The 27,162-nt window shown below is 41.6% G+C and overlaps 1 protein-coding gene across 14 annotated transcripts in view; it reads right to left on the reverse strand.

Annotated features, from left to right (window-relative positions):
• PARD3 (par-3 family cell polarity regulator) overlaps positions 1–27,162 on the reverse strand; it is a 723,581-nt gene that overhangs the window by 476,877 nt on the left and 219,542 nt on the right. For all 14 annotated transcript variants that reach the window (XM_059729155.1, XM_059729152.1, XM_059729148.1 and 11 more), the window contains one exon: positions 1,678–1,858. In XM_059729155.1, the coding sequence (XP_059585138.1) occupies positions 1,678–1,858 (181 nt within the window). The remainder of the gene's footprint in view (positions 1–1,677; positions 1,859–27,162) is intronic.

The raw sequence follows: 27,162 nt of genomic DNA on the forward strand, positions 1-27,162 counted from the left end.
GTCTATGGAGGAGAAGGGGTATGAGGAGGGACAAATTGAGGCCCCCATGGTGAGGGAGGAAGTGGGGCAGGGGCTGGGGGCACTGCCCAGCCAGGGTGGTGCACAGGACCCAGGGCCAGGGTGGGGAGCAGGACAGAGCCATGGGCAGCTCATCCAGGGGACGTGAACGGGGCATGTGCCCCCCCCCCCCCCCGATTTGTGCATGCAGAGGATGTGGACTGCTCGCTGTGAGCTCAGGGCTCTCTGCCCTGCTGAATTTGCCCTGGGAGTCCATGCCAGCTGCACGCCCCCTGCCCCTGGCAGCAGGGTGTACAACTTGCCGCCCCCACTGCTGTCAGGCAGGCAGCGGGCACGCAGTCAGTGCAGGGTTCCCAAGGGAAAGGGCAGCACAGCAGAGAGCCCTGAGCTCGCAGTCCATATCCGCCCTGTGCACAAATCTGGGGAGAGGGGGCACATACCCCTGATGCCTCTCTTGGGGGGTACACACAGTGGCAGAGAGTCACCCCCACCCCTGGACAAGCCACCTGTGGCTCCACCTCACTCCCTGCCATGCCGATTTAACCAGAGTAAATCAGTTACCAGATCAGCTTCAGCCAATATGGTTGGTTAATAATCGGCTACCGGTACGGCCAAAAAAAAAAGTCTTTACAGATGCACTCCTAATGACAGCCCTAAATAAATTTTATTTTGCACTTTTATAGCACCTCTTATCATAGATTCTTCAAGCACTCTATCATCACTGAGTACTTTTCAACAGGTTTGTGAGTTAACCAGCCTAAGGGAAAAAACAAAACAAACAAACAAACAAACAAACAAAAACCATGAGTTTTTGTCTGCCTCAGAAGCTCCATGCAGTTGTCGCAAACCTATTCTGGGTTTTTCAATAAAGCATAAATTTATTTTAGAAGAGTTACATTAAAAAAAAGATAGTGTGGCTGATTGTCAACAGCTCCTTATAATTTATGCAGGTAAATCCATAAAGAGAACCTTACGTAAAAACACTTTAGAAGCTTGTAGTGATTGATGATAACATCTGAATAGGTTTCTTGACATCATCAGCCAATACCATTTGATAATACTATGCAGACTGCTAAGAATGTTATTGGATGACTAAAAAGCTAAAAATAATATTCACCGCTGAATTCCTCAATTTTGAGAAATAACCTGTCTACTGATTATAAAAAGATCATTCTGTTACATGTTATCTGTGTGCATCACCAGCTGTTTTAACTGAAAAGTGGTAAGTAAGCCACCAGCTTACTTGTGGGATGGGGGAAAGGTAGGGGAAGGGAAGGGAGGAGTACAGCAACCACTGCTTATAGTTCCTTTTTACCTTTTTCTTCATTTTATATACCAACTGTCAAACAAAGCTACACACAACAACCTTATCTGAAAATGTTTCCATAATTTTCTTTGTTTGGCAAATTATAACTGGAAAGAGACAGAAAAAAGACTTATTGCTGTTTAAAGGAGCATATAACCAATTTATTATAATGGAGAGGCTTATTTACTTGCACACAACAAACAGCTATCCAGCTTTATATTTTTTTTAAACTGTAATCATCTTTCAATAAGGACAGATAATGAATCATATTCTCAGTAGTATAACTGAGAAACAGAAGTTGGCATCCTTGTAAATTAAGATTAAATGTGCAGAAGCACTGAGCTTTCACTTACTTGCACGAAGCACTGAAGGCGTGACCTCAATTTCACTTGTTGCTTGATAAGGCTGAAAGGCTGAAGTGGTATTGGAGCCAAGTTCACTGCCAAAAATCTCTGGACTTTGAGTGCCAGTCGAGCTGGCACTGGTGCCGTCGCCTCCATGATGTGGATCTTGTTCGTCAAATATGGCTACAAGCTGTGAATGACAAATTAATGCATTGTTTTAAAAACTGCAACCTCAATAGGCTATTGGAAATCAGCATTCCATTGCTCCTTCCTGTCAAAATAGTCAGAAGCCACCTAACAAACTAAGGGTCAAACAACATTATGGGTCCACCTACTCACGAAATGACCACTATGAACAGGGTGCAGACATACAACCTTCAAGAAGACCCACTGCCAGATTCTGCAGCTCACAAAGTAAGTGAAATAGGCCAAGAAAAAAAAAACAGGCTGACCAGGGAAGAGCCACATCTGTAAAAAATCACTGGGGTGTGCAAAGCAGGCCATATTCAAATTGGATTCAGCCCAATTCGGGGGACAGTGATTCAATTCATTGATTCAGATCACTGTCCCAATTCGATTCACCCAAATCTGAGGATTCGACTTCATTTGGAGAATCAGCAATTCAGCCATAGACACAGCTTTATATGTATTTTCTACATACCTCAAGGTACCGGGTGCAGCTTGTGAATGCTGAGATAGTGGAGTGGATGGAGCGTCCCATAGGAGCGCAGGGGGCCCCCTGCATGCTCAGCGGTGGACCCGGAAGTACTTCCGATGGACTGTGGGGGGACCCCAGGTGCCCCTCCAGAACCAGGAGGCACCAGGTGCCAAGCTAACGGGCAGGGTCCCCCGCGCACTACACAGCAGACCCAGAAGTGGACCAGGGATGCTCCATCTGCCCCACCTGGTACCTTGAGGTATGTAGAAAAAACAAAGCTGTGTCTATGGTCGAATCCTCAAATCTCTCCAAATCGAATCGGAGGCTTCCGATTTGATTTGGAGAGATTAATGGGTCTCCTGATTTGATTTGGACATTGGGCCACCAAATCAGGCCAGATCTCCTCCGAAACAAATCAGCTACTGAAGCTTTGCACAGCCCTAAAAAATCAACCCCCACCTTTTCTGGAAGACCTAGTACCACCTCTGTCCCTGCCTGGTAGTGAATGAGGCAACCGTACCATCAACTCCTGTTGAGACAAAAGTGTAAAATGTTTTCCCTTGCCCTCTCTAAAATTGAAAACTGCCCTAAAGGGACAACAGGAAAAAATGACACAAGTTTATGAAATAAGCATACATGATGAAAAACAGTACACCTGCAGAAATGCTGATGCATGTATTAAAACCTATGCACAACCTATGTATGAAGTCATCCTAAAACACTGTAATTGTTGCCAAATACTGTAGTTTACATATTTTAGTACAATATGAGTTGTGTGCATCTCCAACAGACCTTCATTAACCAACTCCCTGGAGTTGCATGAAGCCAACTTAGCTAAGATAAAGGCAAACATGTTTTTATTTATTATGCCTAGCTAGACCTTGATAAAGATTTATCTAAATCACTTGAATTCAAAAGGCAGATAAAATTATCTAAACCTATTCTAACAAATAGAGACTGCAAGAAAAAATAATACAACCTGTAAATGAACAGAAAATATTCTTCAACATTAAATAAATGTTGACTTATTTAAAGGTAAACCACCCCTCATGTTTTATCATCCACAGTAAACCATTTAAAAATAAAATGCTGGTTTTCTTTTGTTTATTTTAAAACTGACCTGGCAAAGGAAAGATTATTATGGTTAAGAGAACTTTGTACCCTTCATAAATGCATCTGCAATTCAACAACTGACAGGCTCTTCCAAGAAATCATTCCATCCTACTGTCTAAACTAGATGTCTAATGGGCAATGTGAACTTAAAAGTTACACACATTATTGTTCTCTTTAACAGATAAGCTTGCTATACCCAAAAGGGATTACTTTTTCTAGTTGGACTAGTTGTGAATTTGACGTCATTCACATTTAGTCAGTCAGTTTCACCGTTTCCCCTGTGATTTGTATGAGACTTCCACAAAACAAAAATTAGAACCCAATTTATAAAAATCAGGAAACAATTTTTAGCAAGAAAATCCAGCATCGGAATTTGGGATGCCCAAAACTTCTTGCATGCATTTATAAATGAGTAGATTTCAAATTGGTAATGTCCCTTAAATATTGCCAAAGAAAAACATTGTGGGCACTTCCAACATGCCCTTCACCCTGGCATCTAGGCTCTGATCTGGGCAAAAGAGCAAGAACAAAGGAAAGGGTGAAAATATTTAGACCAATTTAGAAGGCAAGGGACAGAAATAAAACAAAGCTGTTATAATATATTTCTGATTCATAAGCCATTAATTCATACACAAAATATATATGTCCTAACTTCACAGAAAAAATATGCAAGAGACATTGACACCACCTTTGCTCTAAGATTTCTGTTTCTTTAGATATATAGTAAAAGAACATTTTCTAGCATACTGGGAAGCATCACACATAATAGAAACTGAAATTTTTGTCAAGGAAATTAAATAGATTTTGTGATAGTTATCCTTATTTTAATTTAGCCATTTTTAATGAGACCCTTATTCCTAACATTTAGTATTTCGTAAGTAAATGACCCACAAGTGTAAATTTTCAAGATTCTATTCAATGATATTGGTTGGAGGGAAGATGCAGAAAATAATAACCAGGACATGAAAAACGCACTTAAAAATTGTGACAAGCGATGCAAATGATTTTCCCCTACATGGTCCTTTCCTTTCTCATGTCCTTGCGACAAGGTAGTTAGCAGATTTGCCGATGCACTGGAATCTGACATGGCCATGCTGTGACCACTTCTTCTATGACCTCAAACTCTCAACCTCTGGGCTTCTAGCTGCTCACCCCAGTGTTAACACCACTGGAGCAGGGCCCTGTATGTGGTATATGTCAGTTTTAATCCCAAAGTTACATTAGCTTCTCTTGAGACAGATTGACAAGTGTTCTCTGGCTTTGGGACTCTACATTCTTTACAGCAAAATTCCCAACAGACATTCAGTTAAAGGCATGATGGGATCTTATCTGGTATCCCAGGGTTGGCTCAACCTCCGGCCCATGAGCCAAATGCAGCCCTCAAAAGCGTAATATCCAGCCCACAGGGTTCCCCATGGGGCAGGAAATGTGGTGGCGAGGGAGCAGCAGCAAGTAATACTGCCACTCTCCCCTGCTGCCAAATCCCCAAACCCTGCAGAGCTGGGCCATGCCCCCTCACCCACAATTTGGTGAAACAGCCCTGCCTCACTGCCCCATGTGCCTGATTACACCCATCGGCCAGGTCAGGTCAGCAGACAGATGGAGCACAGCCCATCTGACCCATAGGGCAAAAAGGGTTGGCACCACTACGCTATCCCAACAATCATGATTCCTGCCAGGCCACATATGCATGGTAGAAGGCACAATCGTGGGATCAGATCTCAATGGCACCCTGCTGCTGATACGGGGGAACCAGGGTCCTTCATGACCCCAGGCTCACTCTGCACAAACAGTGCTCCCATGGCTTGGAATGTCAGTCAGCTGACTGGTACTCCAAGCTGTGGGAGCAGATCAGTGTCCCTAGCAGGATTTGAAGGGCTCCAGTGCACTCCAAGGACTGGGAGCACCAATCAAGTGACTGGTGCTCCCAATCTCAGGAGCACACCAGAGCATTGAAAGGAAAGGCCATGTGTTCAATTTAAGGTACAATGGAAACAAGCCACAAGGTTATTACACATTTTGTGAAATAACTTTGTGGCTCATTCCTTTTTTAATCAAGCCATTAATTGCTTGAACCTGTTGCCAGGTAACCTGTTGTAATGTCTGCCAGGGACCTAAGTAGTGTCCAGCTTTTTCCACTAGTTAGCCTATAATCTAAAGACTGACCATTCACATTTCTATTTCTCCTTTGAACTTATACATCCCAGTAGTTATTCACTAATTCACCAGCATCAAGCTTTCATGAATTTTCAAATCTATTGAAAAACTTGTCAAGTTGTATTATGTCTGTATACTACAGGGAAAAATAAGAAATATTCAAGTTTTTAAATGCTAACAAATTTATTTCCCTGTTCTACAGGAATGGCTTATACCGCACATCATTTCTGCACTATTTAAGATATTTACCATACAGTACAGTAGTGATTTTATAAGTGTATTTTCAACAAAACACTCCTCAGTGACCACCCCATAATCATGGTCTGCAGGGACCTGTAATAAGCAGAAATTTGGATTCTGATTTTTCAAAAATTGTTTAGGGTTCTATGTGGGCGACTGACACTGCAGAAGCATGACATGGAAGATCTATGGTCTGTTAAGCCAGTAACATTTTCTTATATTTATTAGCACTGCACAACATTCATTATCAAAGAACCAGCTGCATACTGTCCTAGCAAAAGCTGTACCACTGATTACTCTAAACACCAAAGATTTCAACATCTACCTATTCTGGACCAGAAGCCATTGGAAGCTACTTCTGGGGCTATCTAATACCAGTCTGCAAAGTGATCATTTAACTTGTGATCCCTGGGAATTCATTTCTTCATTGAATATTATGGATACCTATACATGTGCCGGACACCTGCTAAGTAGCACGCATTGGAGCAGACTCAATTAATTACCTAATTAGCACACTGCATCAGCCTCCATGTCGCATGTATTCAGTGTCCCCACTGTGGCGGCGTGAGCCACTCCCGAGGACAAACCCCGACACTCCGTGAGATATATCCGGGGACCCTGGCCCCGCAAAAAACTTAGCAGAGAAGCAGGCCGGGCTGGCAGGTAGGTCGCATGAGCCGGCGCTGCACCAGTTTCTCAAGCAGCTATCAATCAAGTTCGATAGCAGCCGGCTGATTACATCAGCCACTGATGCAGGAGAGTTAAAAATGCTGGCAGAAGCTCACAGGGTAAAGAGAGGCAGGAGACAAGAAGCCGAGCTTGCCAGGGTGTGACCCGTTCAAGCAGTTAATTACAAACGACCCTGCAAAGAGTAGGCAAGGGCAGTGTCAGGGAGCCAGACAAGGCTCGTCCAGCCCAGGCTCCACAAGAGCAAGCTTGGGGTCAATCACCAACCCCAGGGCACAGGCAGAGTTCATTCAACCCCGAGCCTATGGAGGACACCCAAGGCACAAACCCTGCACTGGGGTCAAGCAAAATCGAGGACCCAGAGCGAAGAGCAGGCTGCAACCACAAGCCTGCACTGTGAGCAGAGGTCAAAGAGGCTGGGGTCCCTTGGGTGGAGAAGAGCAGCCAGGACCACAGGCTGGCACAGTGGCACAAGTCCAACAGTTGACAAGTGGAGGGATTAGGGAAGGTGGAGCCCCAGGACCAACCACAACAAGGCAGTGAGTACCTGGTCTCCAGTCTCGGGCTTACAACACCACTGAACCCCTCCTTTTCAGTTAAAATTCCAATCAAGTCATGCCAGGTGAGTTGGGGGGCCTGTCCCAGGGAGCGGAGAGGTACTCATGGTGCCTACTGAGGTTGTGACACCCTCTCTTCAAAATGGCAACAGGGGTGCTTTAACTAAAGGTCATCAAACGAGCTTTGGCTAAAGCACCCCCGCTTCAATTTTGATGCATGGGATGCTGAATACATGTTACTCTGCATGCATTTTAATTAGAGCAGTTTTTGGAGCTGCTCTAACTAAATTAAAGCACCCTGCCCCTCCACATCCCTGAGCATGTATAAAGACACCATATATTCACAAGTACACACAAGGCCTGGAAGTAGAAGCCTGAGGTCATAACTTGAATTTTGAGGCCAAAGGGGTAGTGTCAATCTGGAGCAGCAACTGGATATGATTATGAAACCAGCTTCTATTAACCTTCCATACTTATACCATAATGGTATAAATATTGAATCACAACAGGGTTTAACCATAAAAGTGGAAGAAGGAGATGAAAATGAAGGTGATCTTTTCTTAAGGCAACAACATCTAACAACACACTTCTCTGGTCCAGAACACTTCTGTATGGATTCTGGGAAGATATTTTGAATGTTGACTTTTCTAGTAAACAAACAGAGAACTGGCTATGACCCCATATAATTTTGCAGTGAGATGACTGCCAGTTTTAAAATTGTGGGTAGCTTTCCAGAGCTATTCCAGGTTAATTACTTTACTTTTAGTTTTGGATTGTACTGCACAACCTAACTCCAGTTCTTATGGCTAAGTGTTCTTGAAAGGACTAAAAAAGGTAATGAACACAGATTAGGAAGCAAAATGACTAACACCAGTTGTTTGATTTAAAGATTAAAGACTGAGAATTTCGAAAGTTTAAAGGACTTAGTACCAAACTCAAATGAAATTCAAAAAGAGTCAGAAATGCCTTAGCCCCTTAAGCTCCTTAGAAAATCCTCACCCCAAAGGGGACCAAGCAAAAGTCTCAAGTTGCTTGCTACAAGTACCTGTTTATGAGACCTGAACATGTGATTAGTGGCTTGAGATAGACCTAATCACCAAGGATTTTCAGGGCACAGACACTGTACTCTTGGATCACTGAACTAAAAAAGTGATGGCTGGAAATGAAATTTGGTACTAAGAAACCACAGGGTTATCTCAGCAATCTAATTTAATAAAATGATGTCTTGACTCAGGTTGACATATTTATATTGATAATTACAATATGGCAACAAGAATTGTTAAGATCTTTGATACTGGGCTTGATTCTTAGGTGGTGTAAACTGGCATATTTCCACTAAACTCAAAGCCCAGAGTCTCTGTATATACCAGTTTCTCTTCCAATTGTTTTCTGTCTAGTAGAACCTTTAAATAAAGAAATCAGTACTGGAAACCTGGCATGAACAAATCCACATTCAATTTGATTAACAGAACTACAGTAGATATTTTACAAGATGTCAATAAAATGTAACTACTTTTTAAATCAAGAATCTAGAAACCATCTAGAGAAATACAAGTAAATCCATATTAAATTGTGGACAATATAATTTCATAAATACAGAGTATTGGCACCTATATAACTACACACAATGCTCCAAGAACATTTAATAAAGGACATCAAATTTTAAGAACTGTTATCAAAGCTGAACATGTTTCCTAAACAATGAAGGAAATGCCTATGACCTGAATTGATAAATTTCAACAGAAGTTTCACTTCTCTGCTACTATCAAGAATACAAAAAAGGAAAAATAAAAGTACACAATTTTAACTCAGCTGCTAACTTGGTTTTCTTCTTTTTTCCCCAACTCACCTCTCTTCTCAAAGGTGGAGGGGAAAAAAAATTACCTTAATGGATTTTGTGTCTGAATATTTATGTTTATTCTAAAGAGTAAAGAAACAACATCTTTGGACTATTTGGGGGTATTTTGTTGTGTTTTTCATACACAATGTATGACATAGCACATTAAGACACATTCTAATAAAGTTATATTTGCTTTTTCAGAAAGGACCCATATTATTTAATCATGCTTAATTAAAGAGAAGAAAGACCTTTCCAGACACTATCATCTACCACCCTTACAAAAACAGATCTGCCTTACAATCCTTCTATAGGATTCAGTCCAACTGTCTTTGGACTTGTTTCCTAGCTTGCAAGGCAGCAAAATTAAATATTTGGTTTCCTCTATGGGAAGGTAATAATTTCTCTGTGTACATGTCCGAATAAATGGTTTTCAGATCTTCATGGGAAGGATAGATGCCAAAAGCCATGACTATGACTATGACAAAAGCCATGACTACACCAGACATTCAAAAAAAAGCACAGACCCATAAAAACTAGGGGTGTGCGAAGCAGGTCATATTCAATTCAGATTTGGCCCAATTTCAGGGGACAACGATTTGATTCACTGATTAGGATCTCTGTCCCGGCTCAATTCAGCTAAATCCAAATCTGAAGATTTGATTTTGATTTGGAAAAATCAGCAATTCGGCCATAGCTTTATGTTTTTTTCTACATTCTACATACCTCGAAGTACCAGGCACGGCTCGTGAACACTAAGATGGTGGGGTGGATGGAAAGTCCCACAGGAGCAGGGGGGGGCCCCCCCCGCGGGCCTCCCCGTGTGCTTGGCAAAAGACCCAGAATACTTCCAGTCCACTTCTGGGGCTGCCACTGAGCACACTGGGGACACCCCCTCCTCCCCCATTCTCCCTTGGGACTCTCCATCTGCCTCACCATCTCAGCATTCATGAGTCACCTGGTGCCTTGAAGTATGTAGAAAAAAATATGTAAATCTGTTTCTATGGCCAAATCATTGAATCTCTCCAAATCACATTGGAGGCTTCTGATTCGATTCAAAGAGATTAACGGGTCTCCTGATTCAATCTGGATTTGGAGATTCAGCTGCCGAATCAGGCCGAATCTCATCTGAATTGAATCAGCAACCAAAGCTTCGCACAGCCCTAATAAAAACCCAGTAAATTTCACAGTCACCAGTTGGTTGAGTCCAATAACTTGTGCCCGATTAAAGCATCATTTGCACATTGGTGCATTTTAGCTATTTTTTCTGACTCAGAATAGTCAAGCATTGGAGTGGGCTGCCTACAGAAGTTGTGGAATCTCCAACTATGGAAGTTTTCAACAGCAGATTAGACAGACTTGGCTGGAATGGTTAGTCAGGGACGATCCTTCCTTGAGCAGGAGGCTGGACTAGATGACCTTGTGATGATGTCCCTTCCAGCCCTACTTTCCTATGATACTAATGCACATGTTCCAGCAAACCAGAGTTTTGATATGAACACATCAAAAGGTGGAGAATCTCACCACTGCCCTTAGTAACTAGTTTCAGTGATCAGCCCAGTTAAAAATGTGTGCTGTATTTCTGATTTGAATTTTGTCTGGCTTCATCTTTCAGGTGCTGGTTCTTGTTATGCCTTTCTTTCCAAGACCCTTTTAGTACCCAATACTTCCTTTCCATATATGTAAGCACACACTGCAGTTGGAGTGCCTCCAAATCATCTTCAAACCCCAAATCCCATGTCTCTTTTCTGCACTAGCCGTCCCATTAATGCAATGTAAAAAAGTAAAATCGCCTCTGTTTCTTTTCTAGTCATTCAAGAATGCACATTATCCCTTTTGCCACAGCATTGCATTCAGAGGTCACATTGATTTGCTTGACCTGTATCTTCTGAAGAGTAGTTCTTGTTTTCTAGGATAGTCCCTTATTCAGAAAATATGAGCTGCATTTCTTGTTTTTAGACACATAACATTGCATCTAAATATATAAAAGCAGTTTATTTCAACAGTCTCACCTTACTAAGTCAGATGTGTGACAGTTCCCACATCATTATTTAATGTTCTTTCCAATTTTTCTGTCATCCATTATTTTTGCAGGCAGTTTGTTTTTTTTGACTAGTTGTCTACCTGTAAGCCTGTTCTTAATTAACACGTGCTCTACAGATAATATAGAATGCTTTTTATTTTTTTAAACAAACAAATTGTGCAGTACCAAGTTGCAGTCACCTGGAGTTTTCCTTGGTATTCTAGGACTTATTAAACATTAATATCTATGGCTCAGAGCTCACTTCACCCAACTCAACTTTTGGGTGCAAGGCACCTGGCCTAGCTGACTTAAAAATACTTGAAGGCAAAGATTTTTGGGTGATATCTTTTATTAGACTAAAGGTATAGTTGGAATAAAGTTAGATAAGCTTTCAAATACAAAGCATTCTTCTTCAGGCCTGAGGAGGAAAGCAGATCCCAGGGGAAAATTCCCAGGGTAGCAGGCAAACAATTAGCATAGGAAAAGATGCTTGATTACAAGAAGATCAAGACCTATAAAAAAGGCAGAGGGTCATTATTACCTGTAGTATGTAGGAAGAAGTTCAGCAATTAGGTAAATTCCAGTGCGTCATAAAATCAATATCAATACTAAGTCCTTGGTTCCTAGTGTTCAGCCAGCTTATACATTTTTGTTCCAAAGCTTGCATTTTAAAGGTGTTTGATAGATTTCCCTTGAGCATGAAGATAGTGAGGTTGGAAAGGGAGTAGCTGTTCTGTGTAAAACACTCCAGCTGATGTGTGTGTTGGTCCTTTACATTTTTTTCTGTAAGAGTTAATGCTAGTGTGTAGTTGCTATTTAGTTTCACCCATGTCGCTACCATGTGGGTATTTCGGTGCACTGGACTAGCTGTATTGCATTTTGGCAGGGTGGATAAAAATAGGTTTTTTAGAATCCAAAATATAATTGGATTTATAAATATTTTTAAAAGTTTTCTCTTTTAAAAGTAACCCAGCTTAAAATGGAATTTGAATTTAATACAACATAGACAAAGGTATAACCTATTAAAATAATTTAAATAAAATCATATGTTGAGTCAATAAACCTCCGCTAATACTCCGGAGTAGAGACTGATTTTCTTTTACATAAACAGGAGGGGAAAGCATCTAACTTTTGAGGTTGCACTTTAAAAATATGGCAAAATATTTCATGTATTAAGGGCCTGAGCCTGCAAGGGATGCAGGGTCTATACTACCGGATGCAAAGGATTAGCAAAGTCATCACAAGCGCACTTCAACAGGATGGTTTATTTCACAGAAACAAATACTACACTGGAAATGCCCATGCTGCAGAAGATTTATAAGAAGTACCTCTAAGGGTATAAACACTAAGCAGAAATTCAAGCATCATGTGCGGAGCCTTTTTACAGCTAATGCTGCAAATGTAGAAACTATGAGAAGAAACTTAGAAGATAATGAAGTAAATCTGAAACTTATAACATGGGTGCAGTGGTCGTTTAGTCCAAGATAAGTAAACCAGTAATAAAGGAAAACATTGCTGAAACTGCAAAATATTTCTGTAACAACCACTTTGCTTCGGCTTCACTAAAGAGAGCCGGAGCAGTCAAACTAATTCTCCCACAAGATGTACGATCAAATTCAGTGGTTGACTGCTTTGAGCTATTATTAAGAAATGCCCTATTCTGATCATCATCTGTGAAGAAAATTGTGATAAAATTGATGCAAGTATCAAAGCAAGAGTAGTCAACAGTAGACGAAGAAGAAATGTAGAAGAGATGCTAAATACACCAAAACAAATTGGTGTACAAACTACAAAAAGACTGCTGCTGTATTGCTGAGGCTGGTGAAATTTAGAAAGAACTTCAAGAAATATTAAAGCAAGAAATGTCCAACAAAGTTAAAATGCAGGCAGTAAATAAACAGATGAATCAAACATTTACTCCACCTCATTTTCTTGTCAATATTCCTTACACAAAATACAAGGGTAGATGCCTAACTGCCCAAAAGGAAAATGCTGCTATGACATGGGCATCTACTAATCACCAATCATGCCAACCATAATACATTTCAGGCCTAGAAGCGAACCATTCAAGCAGCACATATTGGCTCAGAATGTTTTAACGAAAGTCACCACGGAACTGGTTGAAGTCACTAGCCAAGCACTTGGAACCAGAGTTGACTGACGCGCAACACTAGCTTTTACTAGCAAGAGCCTCTTCTACAGGTGCAGAAAAAATATTTTCTTCATTTGGACTAGGTCATGCAAAGCTGAGAATTCCACTGGGAGTTGAACAAGCAGGAAAGCTTGTTTTCCTCTTCTAGTCTACAAATAAAAAGGGGGTGGAGGATGAGATTTGAGCGTTGTAAAAACCGGAAAGGTTTCTGTATCCAAAACATTAAAGTTTTGTTTAATAAATTTGAAGTGCTGGTTTTGTGTATTTACATTAAATTCAAGCTGCCACCTGAATGCAGCTTAATACAAATAAGAGCAAAAAGTTAGTCATTAAATGAAGAAGAAAGATATATTTCACAATATAGCATACCAAAATGTATGATTTCTAACAATCCAAATATTAAGCTACATATTTATACATACATATTCTAGTCTCTGTGCCTAGAAAATATATAGACCAAATCTATTGTAAAAACTGTATTTTAGAGTTGTACTGATATATCAGTCCATATCATATTGGCACTAATGAAAGGAAAATTGACATTATCGATAATCGGCTTTTTTTGGCGAAGGTGGCTGATAAATGTTGCTGATTAATGCTGCATGCATGCAGCCAGTAATGCAGCCCGGCAGCTTGGAGACCAGCAAGTCTGTGGAGGGAAGAGGGGATACAGGCAAGGCAGATCAAGGTCCCCATGGTGAGGGAGGGAGTGGGGCAGGGGCTGCCCAGCCAGGGTGGGGTAGAGCCACAGGCGGCTCGTCTAAGGTGCACACACAGGTGGGGAAGGGAGGGGACAGCTCCCAGTTGCTGAACGCACCCCCAGGGGAGGCATAGGGTGCATGTGTCCCCCAGGTTTGTGCACATGGCAAGGGCAGACTGCCCACTATGCATTCGGGGCAGGGGCTATACCGGCCTCTTTCCAGTAGGGGGGCTGGGACGGGGCTGCGCTTGGGGTAGACAGCAGCAACACTGGGAGGAGGGGCTACAGTGAATTTTGGGGTGGTTGTAGCCCCCCTGCCATATCTCCCAGTGCCGCTGCCTGCCCCACCCAGCCCAGCCCAAGTACAACTCCTGCCCAGCCCCCTCCCCTCAAGCAGGAAGAGACTGGTGCAGGCTGCAGAGGGCAGCCTGCCCTCACCCTGCAAACAGATCCAGGGGGCACATGCTTTCCACTTCTCCCCCAGGAGCACATGCACCAGTGGGGCCCCATCCCCATCCCCTCCACACAAGCCGCCCATGGCTCTGCCCCATGCCTCGTTCCACCGCAGCTGTACAGTGCCTGCTCCTGCCCTAGCCCCACTCCCTCCCTCACAATGGGGGGCCTTGATTTGCCTCCCCCATACCCCTTTCCTCCGCAGAGACTTATCAGCCAGATGCTGCTGTCCAAGCTGCCAGGCTGCATATCGGCAATCAGATCAGTATTTGCTGATATGGCTGGTCAATAAAATTGGCTACTGGCAGCGGCCCCAAAATTCTTTATTGGTCCACCCGTACTATATTTAGTTGTAAGTCAATATGTTTTGTTATACTAACCAATGCAAATATACATCTTTCCTGAAAAACAAAATTGTGCATGTGCGTGCGCACACACACACACACACACACACACACACACACTGGGAAAGTTGATTTAAATGATTTAAATCATGCTTTTGGCTTTTTCATTTAAATCAACTTAAATTAAATCAATCCACCCTGCATTTTTGGAAAGGTATGCATAGGATCCACAGATTTTGATGGGTTTGTTGTGGGGAATGTTGATTATAATAACAATAGAGATGTGTTGACAAGTTAAGCATCTAATGCTAAAAGCAAGGCTTTATCTCATTAGATGTCTGGTGAGCAGTGGTGAGTGGATAATGAGTAGGAGAAGATTAAGGGGTTGTTTGAAGGCCAGGAGTGGGGGGTTGGGAATATTTCAGGGTCTCATCTCTGTTGCATATAGGCAACTGCAGCCTATGCAGTCTGATGATCCTTTTAATTGGTTCCAGCGTGTCCTTGTTGTACAAAGGCATATTTTATGCTGGCCAGGTGGGCATCATGAGTGTTCTCCTCAGAGTACACTCTGAGGACCTGACTGTAGAATATAGCTTTTTTAGCATCCTTGGAATGATTGCTAGTCTTGTGGTCTTAAGTATGATGGCCTGTGAATTTTTTGTATAAGGTGGTTGCTCTGGTGCCATCCTAGATGTGGATTGTGGTGTCTAGAAAGTTGATGTTAGTGTAGGAATATTCCAGGGAAAGCTGGATGGTGGTGATAGTCATCAAACTTACAGTGAAAGTCATTAAGTGATACTTATTCATAGTTATTGGTTACTAATTGTCTGGAAAATAATTCATCATCCTCATGTGGTGCAAATATGTTTTTCTGTCTTTCCTACATCATTCCTGACCAAAAGCAAAAAGGTTCACCTCAAGAGGTTTCTGTCTGGTTTTTGATTTGTGCGCTTTTGGGACCAGCAGGATCTCCAAAATGAACACTTGGAGTTTCTACTTCACTGAGTCCATTTCAAAATCCACATAGTTCCACGCAATGTGGTCATTGGTCTTATGTGCAACACGACCAGTGGTGACTTTAGATGATTTAATAATCTTTCTTCTTCTTTCCATAACATCTATTTTGCTTCAATATATAAACAAACCATATGCTGTCTCCTTAGCTAAAATCCTTCTACTCTTCTTAAAATGGAATCACCAGTTACAATTGTAGATCTTTTTAAATTGTTAAATACCTTTCTCCATAGCTGCTTGCTTCATCCCATGGGAAATACATCTGCTATAGATCTCTGGTCCCTGTTAGCAGCTAAGGGCGCTGATGCACACGCAGGCACCTGCTCTAACTAATGGTAGTTTATATAAAGAACTGATTTAGAGTGGCCTCCCTGACCCAAAAGAAGTTCGCCTGTTGGGTTGGGACAGGGGGAAGGGGGTGGAAACAAGCTCCACTTTGGAGCCAAACAAGCAGAGGACCTAAGATCCCAGTCCTGGAGCTGCTCCCCATGTGGCTCCTAGGGTTTCCATGAGCTGGGTCTACTGGGAAACGGAGTCCAGCTGCCAGTCAGATCCTCCATTTTGCCCACCCCTGGTATAAAGTGGGAAGCAGGCATGAAGGGAAAAAAAAGCTGGAGAATGATAACAAACCCTTTACAGGATTTTTGTACAGGCTAATTAAACAAGAATGGAACTGGGTTGGTGATATCAACCTGCCCAACAGTTACCTAAGTGGTCTGCACATTGTCACACATGCTGAAGTACTGAATTAAAAATCCACTTTTTCACAGGAAAAAAGACCTAATTAAAATACATCTAGTACTACTTCAGTCACCAAAAATTAGTTACTATTTGTATATGGCAAATGTTGAATGAGCACAAGATGAACATGAAATTTAGGCGTTCATTTAATGAGGTAGCAACCAATTCTTATTTAGACAGGAAGGAAACTTACTATAAAATCAATTTGTAAGCTTTCTGGTGACTGAACTGACTTTAATGACACAGTGACAGCCCTAAATACTTAATCATTCTTTGAGCTTCACTCTCCTCACTCTCCTACATGGTTCATTAAAAACCCATTTAAATATAGCTACTGTTTCAATGGACTGGTAAAAGGAAATATAGCAAAAAGAGACATTTTAGATCATGATGCTTTATTGCCCATAAGCCTAAAAAAATTAATCAAATCATAAAAGTAGCAGCACTGAAGAAGCATTCTAGATAAGATTTATAACTGTGTATACAGAAAAAGAAAACCCAATACTTTGAAAGGACAGCTTTAATTTAAATTTCAAATAAACTATAATACATGTAAAAACATCTGTAACTTCAAGAAACGAATCAGCCTTTACCTATGCAATTTCCTTAATGCCAAGTTTTCATGAAATCAAGTACACCTTTCGATAATTAGTTTTCAAAATCATGTAGCTAAGAACAAAATAAGCTATATGCCACTGAAAAAGCTACTGGACTGCAATGCTAACCCAAACACAATTTTTTTTATATATTTTAATTTGAATTCTTAATATATCGTTTTTGCAACACAACAGCGTGAAAATTGTATTTTAAGAAACAGATTTTCTCATCTGATGTTCATTTTGTATTAGCATTTTTAGGCAATTCATATAAGTAGCAACAGGCCCTCAAAACCTATGACACACAAATTCTCTACTTGGAGACAATTCACAGACATTGTTAAAAATTATTACAAATGCTACTGGTTGGCTGCACAAATGCCTTCTACTTTACCAAGATAAATAATTTTTCCTGTCAGGTCTGTGATCCACATGCAGGTTGATATTTCATTCTACCATTCCATTCTGGACAGCACTAGAATAATGCCATCTTTTGCTTTTGACATTTCTGAAAAGTCAAAGCACTGTCTACCTGAAACTGAGACCATTTCCAAACAGAAGTTAAATGTAGTTCCAAGCACTATCTAGTGCTTGAAGCTTCAACTACTTGGCTTTATCTTTCAGCAAATTAAAAAACATGTTTTATGCATCTTCTTAAAAAAAAAATCTCTCTCTCCTTCCTAACTGTACAAAAAAAATGAAACAATTAACATTTTGACAAACCAGATCTCCACACAATTCTTGAAACTACAGGATGAGATTCTAATTTCACCTATTAGGTGTGTAAGTGGATTTAAGAGTCTAAGAGCAATTCTATTTCACTCTGCTAAAATCCCTGAAAAACTGGCAACAGAATAGGTGAGTAGATCTTCCTCTTCCTCCTAGCTTCTTTTTTTGCAACTCATTTGTAAGGGTCAGATGATGGTGCATTACAAAAGTATGTGGGACTTGAAAAGGGACTTGTACATGGTGGAACAGAATTGTAATTAGGTCCATAAATCCTCCTTTAATTCTCTTTGCCTACTTGAAATCAGAAGGTTAAGTTACATTGCAGTATTGGGTTGGCCTAAGCAGGAAATGAAACAGTGACTAGAAGAAAGATGTGTTACCTACATGTACATAAGAAAACGACGAGGCTATTATCAGCAGATGCTACTTCCAGGTATTAGCAGTTAACAGGACTTGAGTCCCTAAAGATCCAAAGCGTTGAATGATTAAAATGCATCCCTGGAAGAAAAGGGATACAGGAGAAGGTTGGCAAGATGTTAAGCTTATATCATGGGTGAGAAACAGAAACTACAGGCAAGTAGGTTTTCTGTAAGTCTCCCTCTACATGCTACTGGTATCACACAATTAACTTAGGACCAGCCACACATGCAAACTAGCTATCATGCCATAAAAACCCCAACCACCTATAAAAGTTAGACCTTAAAAATGTGTACTAACTTTATAGCTGGTTTATCAAGCTTTAATTTGCACATGTAGCAGGATCTCTGCTGTAGCTGACAGGGCTCCCAGCCACAGCTGGGGCTGAGAATCCTGCAACTGAAGTGACTCGGCCCCAGCAGCTGCCAGCAGCACAGAGACCCAAGGGTCCTGGAAGCCAGGTATGCAGCCACCTAGGTGTGCATGATACCCCCAAGACTGGGGGATTGCAGCACATCTGATCTCCCAGCCCTGGAAGTTTCACACACACCTGACCCCGGGGGATAGCAGCAGCTGTCATCTTCCAGCCCTGAGGGTATATGGAGCATCAGCTAAAGGGGCTCCCAGCTCCAGAAGTTTGCTTCTTGCCAGTACAGGGGGAGCCCAAGATGAGGCTCCCCCTACACCAGGAATAAGCTACAATGGGATCAAATGCATGCATGTCATGGCAGAGCATGATTGTGTGAACTGCACATTATATCCCATCATGCCTCTATCTACATATGTAGAAGGGGGCCTACAAGTAGGTCCCAAATAGCTAAGGCTACATACGTTCAGTTTCTCTCAGATTTTTCTCCCAGAACAAAATGACCATGCCAGGAACAAAACTAACCTGAGAACAATCAGGGTTAAATCACTCTCAGGGGAGTTTCTCCTGTGAAAGCAAATGTCTGTACACACTTTAATTTTTAAGAGAAACCACAGCACAGTCTTCCAGCATCCCATAGCGCTTTGTTCCCATTCCCCTCTTTTCTCCCCCTCATGGGAACAGTGCGTCACTGAGGCTACACTTCTGCTTCAGACAAGCAAGGAACAGAACACACCCCCTTCACAACCTCCATGCTGTACTGCAAGGAGAGACAGACTGCAAGGCAATCTGGGTCAGCCAATCAGAGCTGGCCTGCAGCAGCCTGTTGCCGAGCTCAGTGCAGAACATGCAGAGATGTGTGCACGAGGGCCCAGTGCCTGTGCAATATCAGTACTGCAAGCTCTTTACTCTTTAAGGGCTCATCACTTGAATGTCTGTTCAGGTATCTCCAGGTAAGTTTTTCTACCAGGAGAACAAACCGGGGAGAATCTTCCAGATCATTTGAACATGTATATATAACCTAAGCAAGGAACAGCTAAAAACCTAAGTAAAAGCAAAATGATTAGGTTTCTTTGTGTTATTAAGTCCATATCACTGAATGTCCTATTTTTACTGTTAAATTTAACCAATTCTGTAGGCCCGTGTGAATAGGGAAGTATTCAATTTGGATTCGGCCGATTCGGATCACTGTCCTGAATCGATTCAGGTGAGTCAGCTTCGGAAGATCTGGCACCGGTTCAGAGAGATTCGGTGATTCGGACCTGCCGGGGACAGACAGGCACAGCCAGGGGGCTGCAGGTTCTCCCACAGCTCCTCTGGCTGTGCCTGCCTCTCCCTGGGTGGGAGATGGAGCCACTGCGGCTGAGTGCTGCCAGGCTCTGGCTGACATGTAGAGCCACCCCAGCCTCCAGACAGCACATAGTGCCCTGCCAAGCACTCTGCACCCACACAATGCAACAGCTGTGGTGTGCATGCCAGGTGTGGGGAGGTGAACCCTGCTGCCCGCCATGCCCTGCACTGCACAGGGAGGGGGTCTCTACCATGAGTGCCCAGAGACCCCCCAAATCACCACTGCCAGAGATGGTGAGTGCAGGGCTTTTTTTTTTTTAAGTTCCAGGAGGCTGGGCCAGACAGGGGATGGAGCTGGGCAGGACAGCCATGAGGACTTCTCCCACAGCTCCTCTGGCTGTACCTGCCTCTGCCCTGGTGGGGGGGAGCCACGGGGGCTATGCTCTGCTGCCACTTGCCCAGCCAGCACCGGGGGGGGGGGGTGGGGGGGGAAACGGGACGATTCAGGTGTGGCTCGCTCTGGATGGCAGCAGGGCATAGCCCCCACTCTGAGTGCTGCCGCATCCGCATCAGCGCTGGAAGCGGAGGCTCTGCCCTGATGCTGCTTGCCAGCCAGTGCAGAATGCAGGTGCAGCAGTACTGGGGTGCAGGGGCTCTGCCCTGCTGCTGCTTGTCCCCTTACGCCTGGAGCGAGCTGCGCCTCAATCCTGCCCCCCACCCCAGCTGGGCAAGTGACAGCAGGGCAAAGCCCCATTCCCAGCACTGCTGCACCCACACTCCGTGCACCCTCCCACCCCACTCCCCAAGTAATGCGCCCCTCCGCCCTGGATGGGCAGCTTGTCCAAGCCCCAGCCCCAATCCCTTCCACCCCCCATGCCCCTTTCCTTCCCCCTCCAGCCCCAACAGACTTACCAGCTGGAGGCAGCTGTCAGCTGCCCATTTAGTCTATAGCTGAATCTCTGAGTTGGTAGAATCTTTTCTGAATTGATTCAGATCAATTCAAATAGATTTAGAGCTTTTACTTGGTCTCCCAATTCAATTCGGATTCAGAGATTCAGTCCCCAAATCAGGCCAAATCTCCTCCGAATCGAATCGTCTAGGGAAGCTTTGCACACGCCTGCAATTCTGTGCAGCCTCTGTGAATTAACTACCAAAAATCAGCCACAGAATCAAAATCAGTTTGGAGAGGAAGGCAGGAAATGCACCCTACTTGTTGGTAAGAATGCACAACGTATAGAATTCCACTCTAGGAGAATCAAAAGCCTGAAGGCTGACACTTGTACAATATTCTCAGCAACACCCCAGAAGGGACAGGATTGTAACTAGCCTGGTAACCATGATGTGGATAAATGAGTTAACTGACTTGAGGGTGGAGATCACTGAAACCAGTGCACACAAAGCATCAAATGCAAAAAAGGAAAAAAAACTACAAAAATAATTTAAAATGTTGTTTAAAAAACAACTTTTTAATAACAGTTTGTCTTATAAGTTTAATGATGTCCCTTTAGAAGGGATAAAAACCAATTTTACAGCCATTGGGCATATGGGAATCCCAGTGAAGAGACCTGTGTCCAGAACTAGAATGCCAATTTTGTTTACATCATGCATTGTTTCTTCATTGAAACTCCCCTTGAAATCATCAAAACTAATGTTATACTGTTGTTTTTCTTCTCTTCATTAAATATAGATGGCTTTTTTCTCTTTTCTAAAAGCTGCCCTCTTGCTCAAGACTCAGGATGTAATATGAAAATTACCATAATACAAGGCACATAATTGTGCCTTGCCAATTAATTTTTTAAGGGTGAAACAGAATAGAATAGATACCCTAGTTGCAGAGAGATGCTGAGAGATAATGTACAATATAGGTAGACGGAGTTATGCTTGGAAAGTCCGTATGCTTTTTAAGCTGTGTGAATAACCCAATTCCATTTCTCTCACTTTCTCTCCCCCAGCAGAAATGAATGTATATGAACTCCACTCTGGGCAAAGCTGTTATTATCACTTTGGAAATAACATACATTGTTAGAGTGCTCTGTAAAAGTCTGTCTCCTGTTAAGAGGTCAGGCTTCTAAAGAGAACCCTGATTGTTCTCTGCTCCTCTCTATTCAGCTGAGTTTGTGGGTGTGAGATGACTCTCTGCAGGTCAGCAGCTTTTCAAGTAATAAAAAAAAAAAAAAAAAAGTGGGTCACACACTACCTCTGTATTTTACTCCTGACACAGGGGTCAGCAGTTAAGCAGTGGCACTATGTGGTAAGTAATCCAGACACTGGGGTTATTAGAGGGGCTGGTGTCACGCTGCAAGATGTATTGTTCAAATAAAGACATATTAAATCTAACAATTGTCTCATCTGTCATTTAGAGCTGCAGGCCTTAGACACCAAGGAAAAACTGGCTGCTACAGCCTCCAAAATACTAACACAATCAATTCTTCTGTTACTGGACTGTAATAACACTTAAAATCTTAGATTTTAATTTGAGCCAAAGTACAAAAGAATAAGTACAAGCCAATATTTGCAGCCTAGTAAAGTTCAAGGAAACAGATTTTGAAAAATAAAACTGCTAATGTTATACGGTGTATGCTGTTGTAATTTGCATGCAAAAGCCAGTAGAATGTGATTAAAAATACCCATCTAGAGACGAAGATGAAAACTTCAAACATTTTCTGATTCCCTTCTGTTCTAGTTATTATTTCAATACCTCACTACAACAAAGGAAGAGATAACACTTGTCCTTGACATTAGCCTAAATTATCTTTGGTATACAATATCAATATCTATTAAATTAAGCTTATTTTAAATCAACTGCCAGGGTCATTCAAAAGGTAAAACATTATAATAAAATTCTATCCAACTATTATTTGCCTTTATTCAGCAACTCTTCCTTTAAAAAGTCTGATGGTAAAAACTGCCAGTGATCTCAGTATCTGATACTGCTAGCTACTGAAGGGTCTTCCTTTTAACCACTTAAAAAAAATATAAACCCAAGGATCCTCTAAACCCACCAAAGCCAGTAAACTAAACTGAATATAATGTGCTTGCCACAGAAATAAAGACCCCAAAATCAGACATATGTCCATGCTACCTTATATTTAAACAGCTTGGTAGAACATCTAAAACCTTAAATGTGAACTTTCAATTAATAGTCATAGGAGGATAACATTTTATAATCTTTAGGTTGTCCTTATTTTAAAATACTGTCAAAAGTACAAACATATGCAATTTAATTCTGAATAATCAATTGGCTATATATTTGTAAAATAAACAACAAAATGCAATGCTGTTTTGAGAGAACATTAGATTCCAAGAAGGGCAGGAGGAAGAAATGTTGTGCTGGTGAGGTTACACAGTCACATCAGAGGCAGACGGAGTAGCAGTTTCCAGAAGCACTCCAACTAAACCAGACTTTTTTTTTTTCTTCAAATGTGAACACGTGCATGTGAAAGGGCTTTGACAGCCTGACCAAAATATACCCATCAACTCCCCTCTCACCATTACTGCCCCATTCATGACCCTTCTACTGCAGAGATATAAGGAGGAAGAAAAGATGTAGTGCATCTACATGTGCAATTAATTTTGAAGAAATAAACTCTGGAGCATTTTGAGCTGGAGTAAACTACTCTCAGGTGCAGCATTTACACGTGTGCCCAAGACAGAAGCAACTTGAGCCAGGGCAGAGCTGTTTACACCAAGGCTCCTCCTGCTCTGTTCTCACCTGGGCTCCACGTGGCGGTGTCAGGCAGCGGAGGGGCTGGCTGAGGAACGAAGGTGATGAAAATGTGGAGCTGTATAGCTAGGTGGCTGACAGGAGTCTGGCCCCCTGCTGGCTGGGCTGACCAGGCACAATTTAAGCCTGCAGTCAGCATCTACACATGCATTTAATAGTAGTTAATTACAATTAACTTACAGCAGTGTTACTTAGTTTACTGCAGCCTAATATCATCTCACTTGTAGATGGTGATGCTTTAGTCCGCAGCCAATTAGTCTACTCCACAGTAAAGTGCATGTGTAAATGCAGCCTCCCCATCAGGAGGTGGGAGTAAAAAGGAGAGTGGAGGAGAGCAGACTCACCTGGCAACGCACCCGGCAGACCCCAGCCCAGGCACACTCGCCCAGCATCTCAGTGGTGGCTCAGCCGTGCCTGCCGCCAAGGAACACTTCTCTCCCACTGCCCACCTGGCCCTGCCCAGCAATGCACTGCCACTGCTGAGTGGGCGGACAGAGGGGCAGTGTGCTTCACAGTGGCACAGGCACCCCCACGGCTCCATCTTTTTGCAAGGAAATGGCACATGATATGGGTTATGGCTGCTTGCTGGGGAACTCTCCAGCAAGCAGCCATATTGCGGCATTTCCTTGCAGATTGCATTTTTCATGAAAATCGCTTAATTTCATGATTTTCATGAAAAATGCACAACTTAAGCAGTCCCTACCTATGAGGTGCAAATCTACTCTACCATGAGCCTTATGGCTTTCCAATTAAACTTAGGCTCCTAAGTGCCGAAGTCACTCTTCAAAATGGGACTTAGGAGCCAGATACTTTAAAAGTAATTAAGCATCTAAAACTGCAGAAAACAGTTTGCTGAGATTTTCAAGGCATTCGGTGCTTAAATCAGAAGCAAGCAGGTGGCAAGAATTTTGAAAAACTTCTTGGGTATCTAGTTGCTTCTTTGCCGCCTGTAAAATCAAGTCTCAAGTCTTTTTGGAGTAAGAAACAGACTTTGCCAGGAAAATAGCAAGAAGAAATTAGGGACATCTAATTAAGTGAAGACCAGAAAATGGAACTGATTGTGAATGAATAAATTGATATCTGGTACACTGAACAATCATCTGAAACCCAATTAACACAAGAACTATCCTTCTATACAGAACTGCATATGGAATCTATAATATTGTCCTGATATTACCTAGCACAAGAACTTTATCCTCTGTTATACATAGCTAATTACTCCAAGATGTAATTTTAACTGGTACTTTATTTCAAAGCAAGGTAAATCAAGGTGTAAAAATTCCATGCACTTTTAATGGAACTTACACTCCTAAATTACTTGATGTTTTGGAAAATTCTAATTTTCAAAAGTCTCTTAGGCACCTAAATATTTTAATCGTTTTTGAACACTTGACTTCTGCTATTTTATCATTTTTATCCCAAAGCAGTGAAATTAAAAGACACTATTTTGCCTGATCTCCACATTGGTGTTAACTCAGAAACACTGAAAACTGCATGATTCTTTGGCACAATCCAATCCCTCAATAGCAAAGACAGGCAAATTCAGCCTAGGGCTGAAGAGATCAATGAGCCACCTGAGTGGGGAGGGAAGCAGTACTGCCAAAATAGGACTAGCATAAGACTTCACTGGGGACTTCTCCCACAGAGGCTCTCCAAGATGCTCTGAACTAATCTGATTCTTCAGATAGCATGATTGTTCCTCTTCTTCCTCCCTGCATAGATTACTTTTTAAGAAGTCCTGGCCAGCTGGGAGCTCTCCCATCCCTCACAAGTAGTCAGGGATGTTAAGTTTGCAATGTTGGAGCCCCATCCCAAGATGCATAGTCTTCGGTTAAAATACCTATTTATGTTTCATAGTAATTTGAAATATTGTTGTAGTTATATTTTATTAAAAATCATTCATGATTGCATCTCTCAGTGCCAAATGGATCATTCATTACATTGTCAACACTTACCTTTATTATGCAAAAACATTCTGAATTTAACTTCTTTTGTTAAACAGACAAAACAATATATTCAATAGCAAGTCTGGTTTTCATATAAGGTTAGAGTACATGTGGAAGCTGACTACCAAGAGTTCTGGGCATTCACTTCACACTAAATACCAGTAGCTTGAACTCTGCAGAAAATTTACATGCGTTTGTTTTGGGGTTTTTTTTAAATCTCCATCAAAATATATTCTTCCCTGCACTCATGAAACTGCATGTGGTGCATCTGGTGACTGATTTTAGGTCATAATTTCCTCTTAATTTTTGCTGGCATTGTATATTCATTAATACTTCTATTAATTTTCTGTCAGTATGATTACAGAGTAATCATCATGTGGGGATATACTGCAATTGTTTAGATTTATAACTAATATATAGCAATTTTGCATTTAATTACAGTTAGGTATTATACAGATATAACTTCACAAAAGTTGTAATACTATTGTGTGCACTTGCATATTTAAAAGCCAAGGCTGACAAAGAACAGTTAGGAGATAAAATAAGAACAAAGGGAAACTACCTGTTCCCCCTGAAAGGACTAGTCAGACTGTCAAGTTATATTAGGACAGCTAAAGGTCTAACTTGGCCTTAATGGGACCCCCTGGTTCCAATAAGAGTGTCCATTTTAGAGGAAAATGAAATTAGGTCTAATTTTGTTCATCTAATACGACCACTGAAATGTAACATTTTCAAATGCGACTGTTTTTAAAGAAACCATGTCTTTCATAACACAACATTCTCTTTCTAAGCTGGAGTGATTTGGTATCCTACATACATTTACATAGGCAAGCTAGTTTCATGGAGTTATTTTATAGATATTCATATTTACAAAAAAAACCTCTCTTTTTTTTAATTCGACTACTATTGGTGCAAGAATCATCTCCTCTGCACTGCCGGCCATCTACAAACACTTTTTTTCTGTCTCTTCAATTCTTCTATTTTTAAACCTCCTCTAAAAACATTCATTTATTCCCCTTTTAAGCATATACCTGCCTGTTTCTCATGCCACACTTTTGTCTGCATTTTATATTCAAAATTGCACTAGTCAAGTCCTACAAATATTTTACAGTGCGGTTTGAAAGTTTTTGTACAAAACAAATATGTAGTACATGGAACTGCAATGGGTTGCTTTGGAAATTATTATGCTTTCATGATGAACTAAAATTTAAGATGGTGACTAAACAGCAGAAGTAGATAATGCCTTAAAGATCCAACTTTAATTAAAACAAGCCCAGTAATTAAAAATAAAAACTGGAGAGAGAGGGGCACTGCAATTTCTGAAGAGGATATTTTCCTGTTTTTTTATGAAGGGTCACCTTTCCTGAAGTTTAATCTCACTTCTAAATTACCTGCATCATTGGAAACTATTTGTTTAATAAAACAACTCTGCCCACATAAATATAAAAAATACACAGTGAAGCCACATCATGCATGTAATCAGAAACACCTATGCACTCATTTTCTCTCGATACCCCTTTTTTTAGTATAACGTTACACCACAGTGAAACAACAGAATTACTCTACCCAACAAAATGAGTCAGGTAGGAAATACAGAAAATTAAACTCAGCATACATCAACAATAAAATAGAGACACCACAAATTCTTGGTCAAATGTGTCATTTAGAGGAACAGACTTCCACCTTCAGCTCCCTCTGTGCAAAAATGAAGCTATCATTTGTGAACCAAGAGCTCTAGAGTTTTCCATT

The sequence above is a fragment of the Alligator mississippiensis genome, chromosome 5 (assembly GCF_030867095.1).
Source record: "Alligator mississippiensis isolate rAllMis1 chromosome 5, rAllMis1, whole genome shotgun sequence".
Taxonomy (NCBI): Eukaryota; Metazoa; Chordata; order Crocodylia; family Alligatoridae; genus Alligator; species Alligator mississippiensis.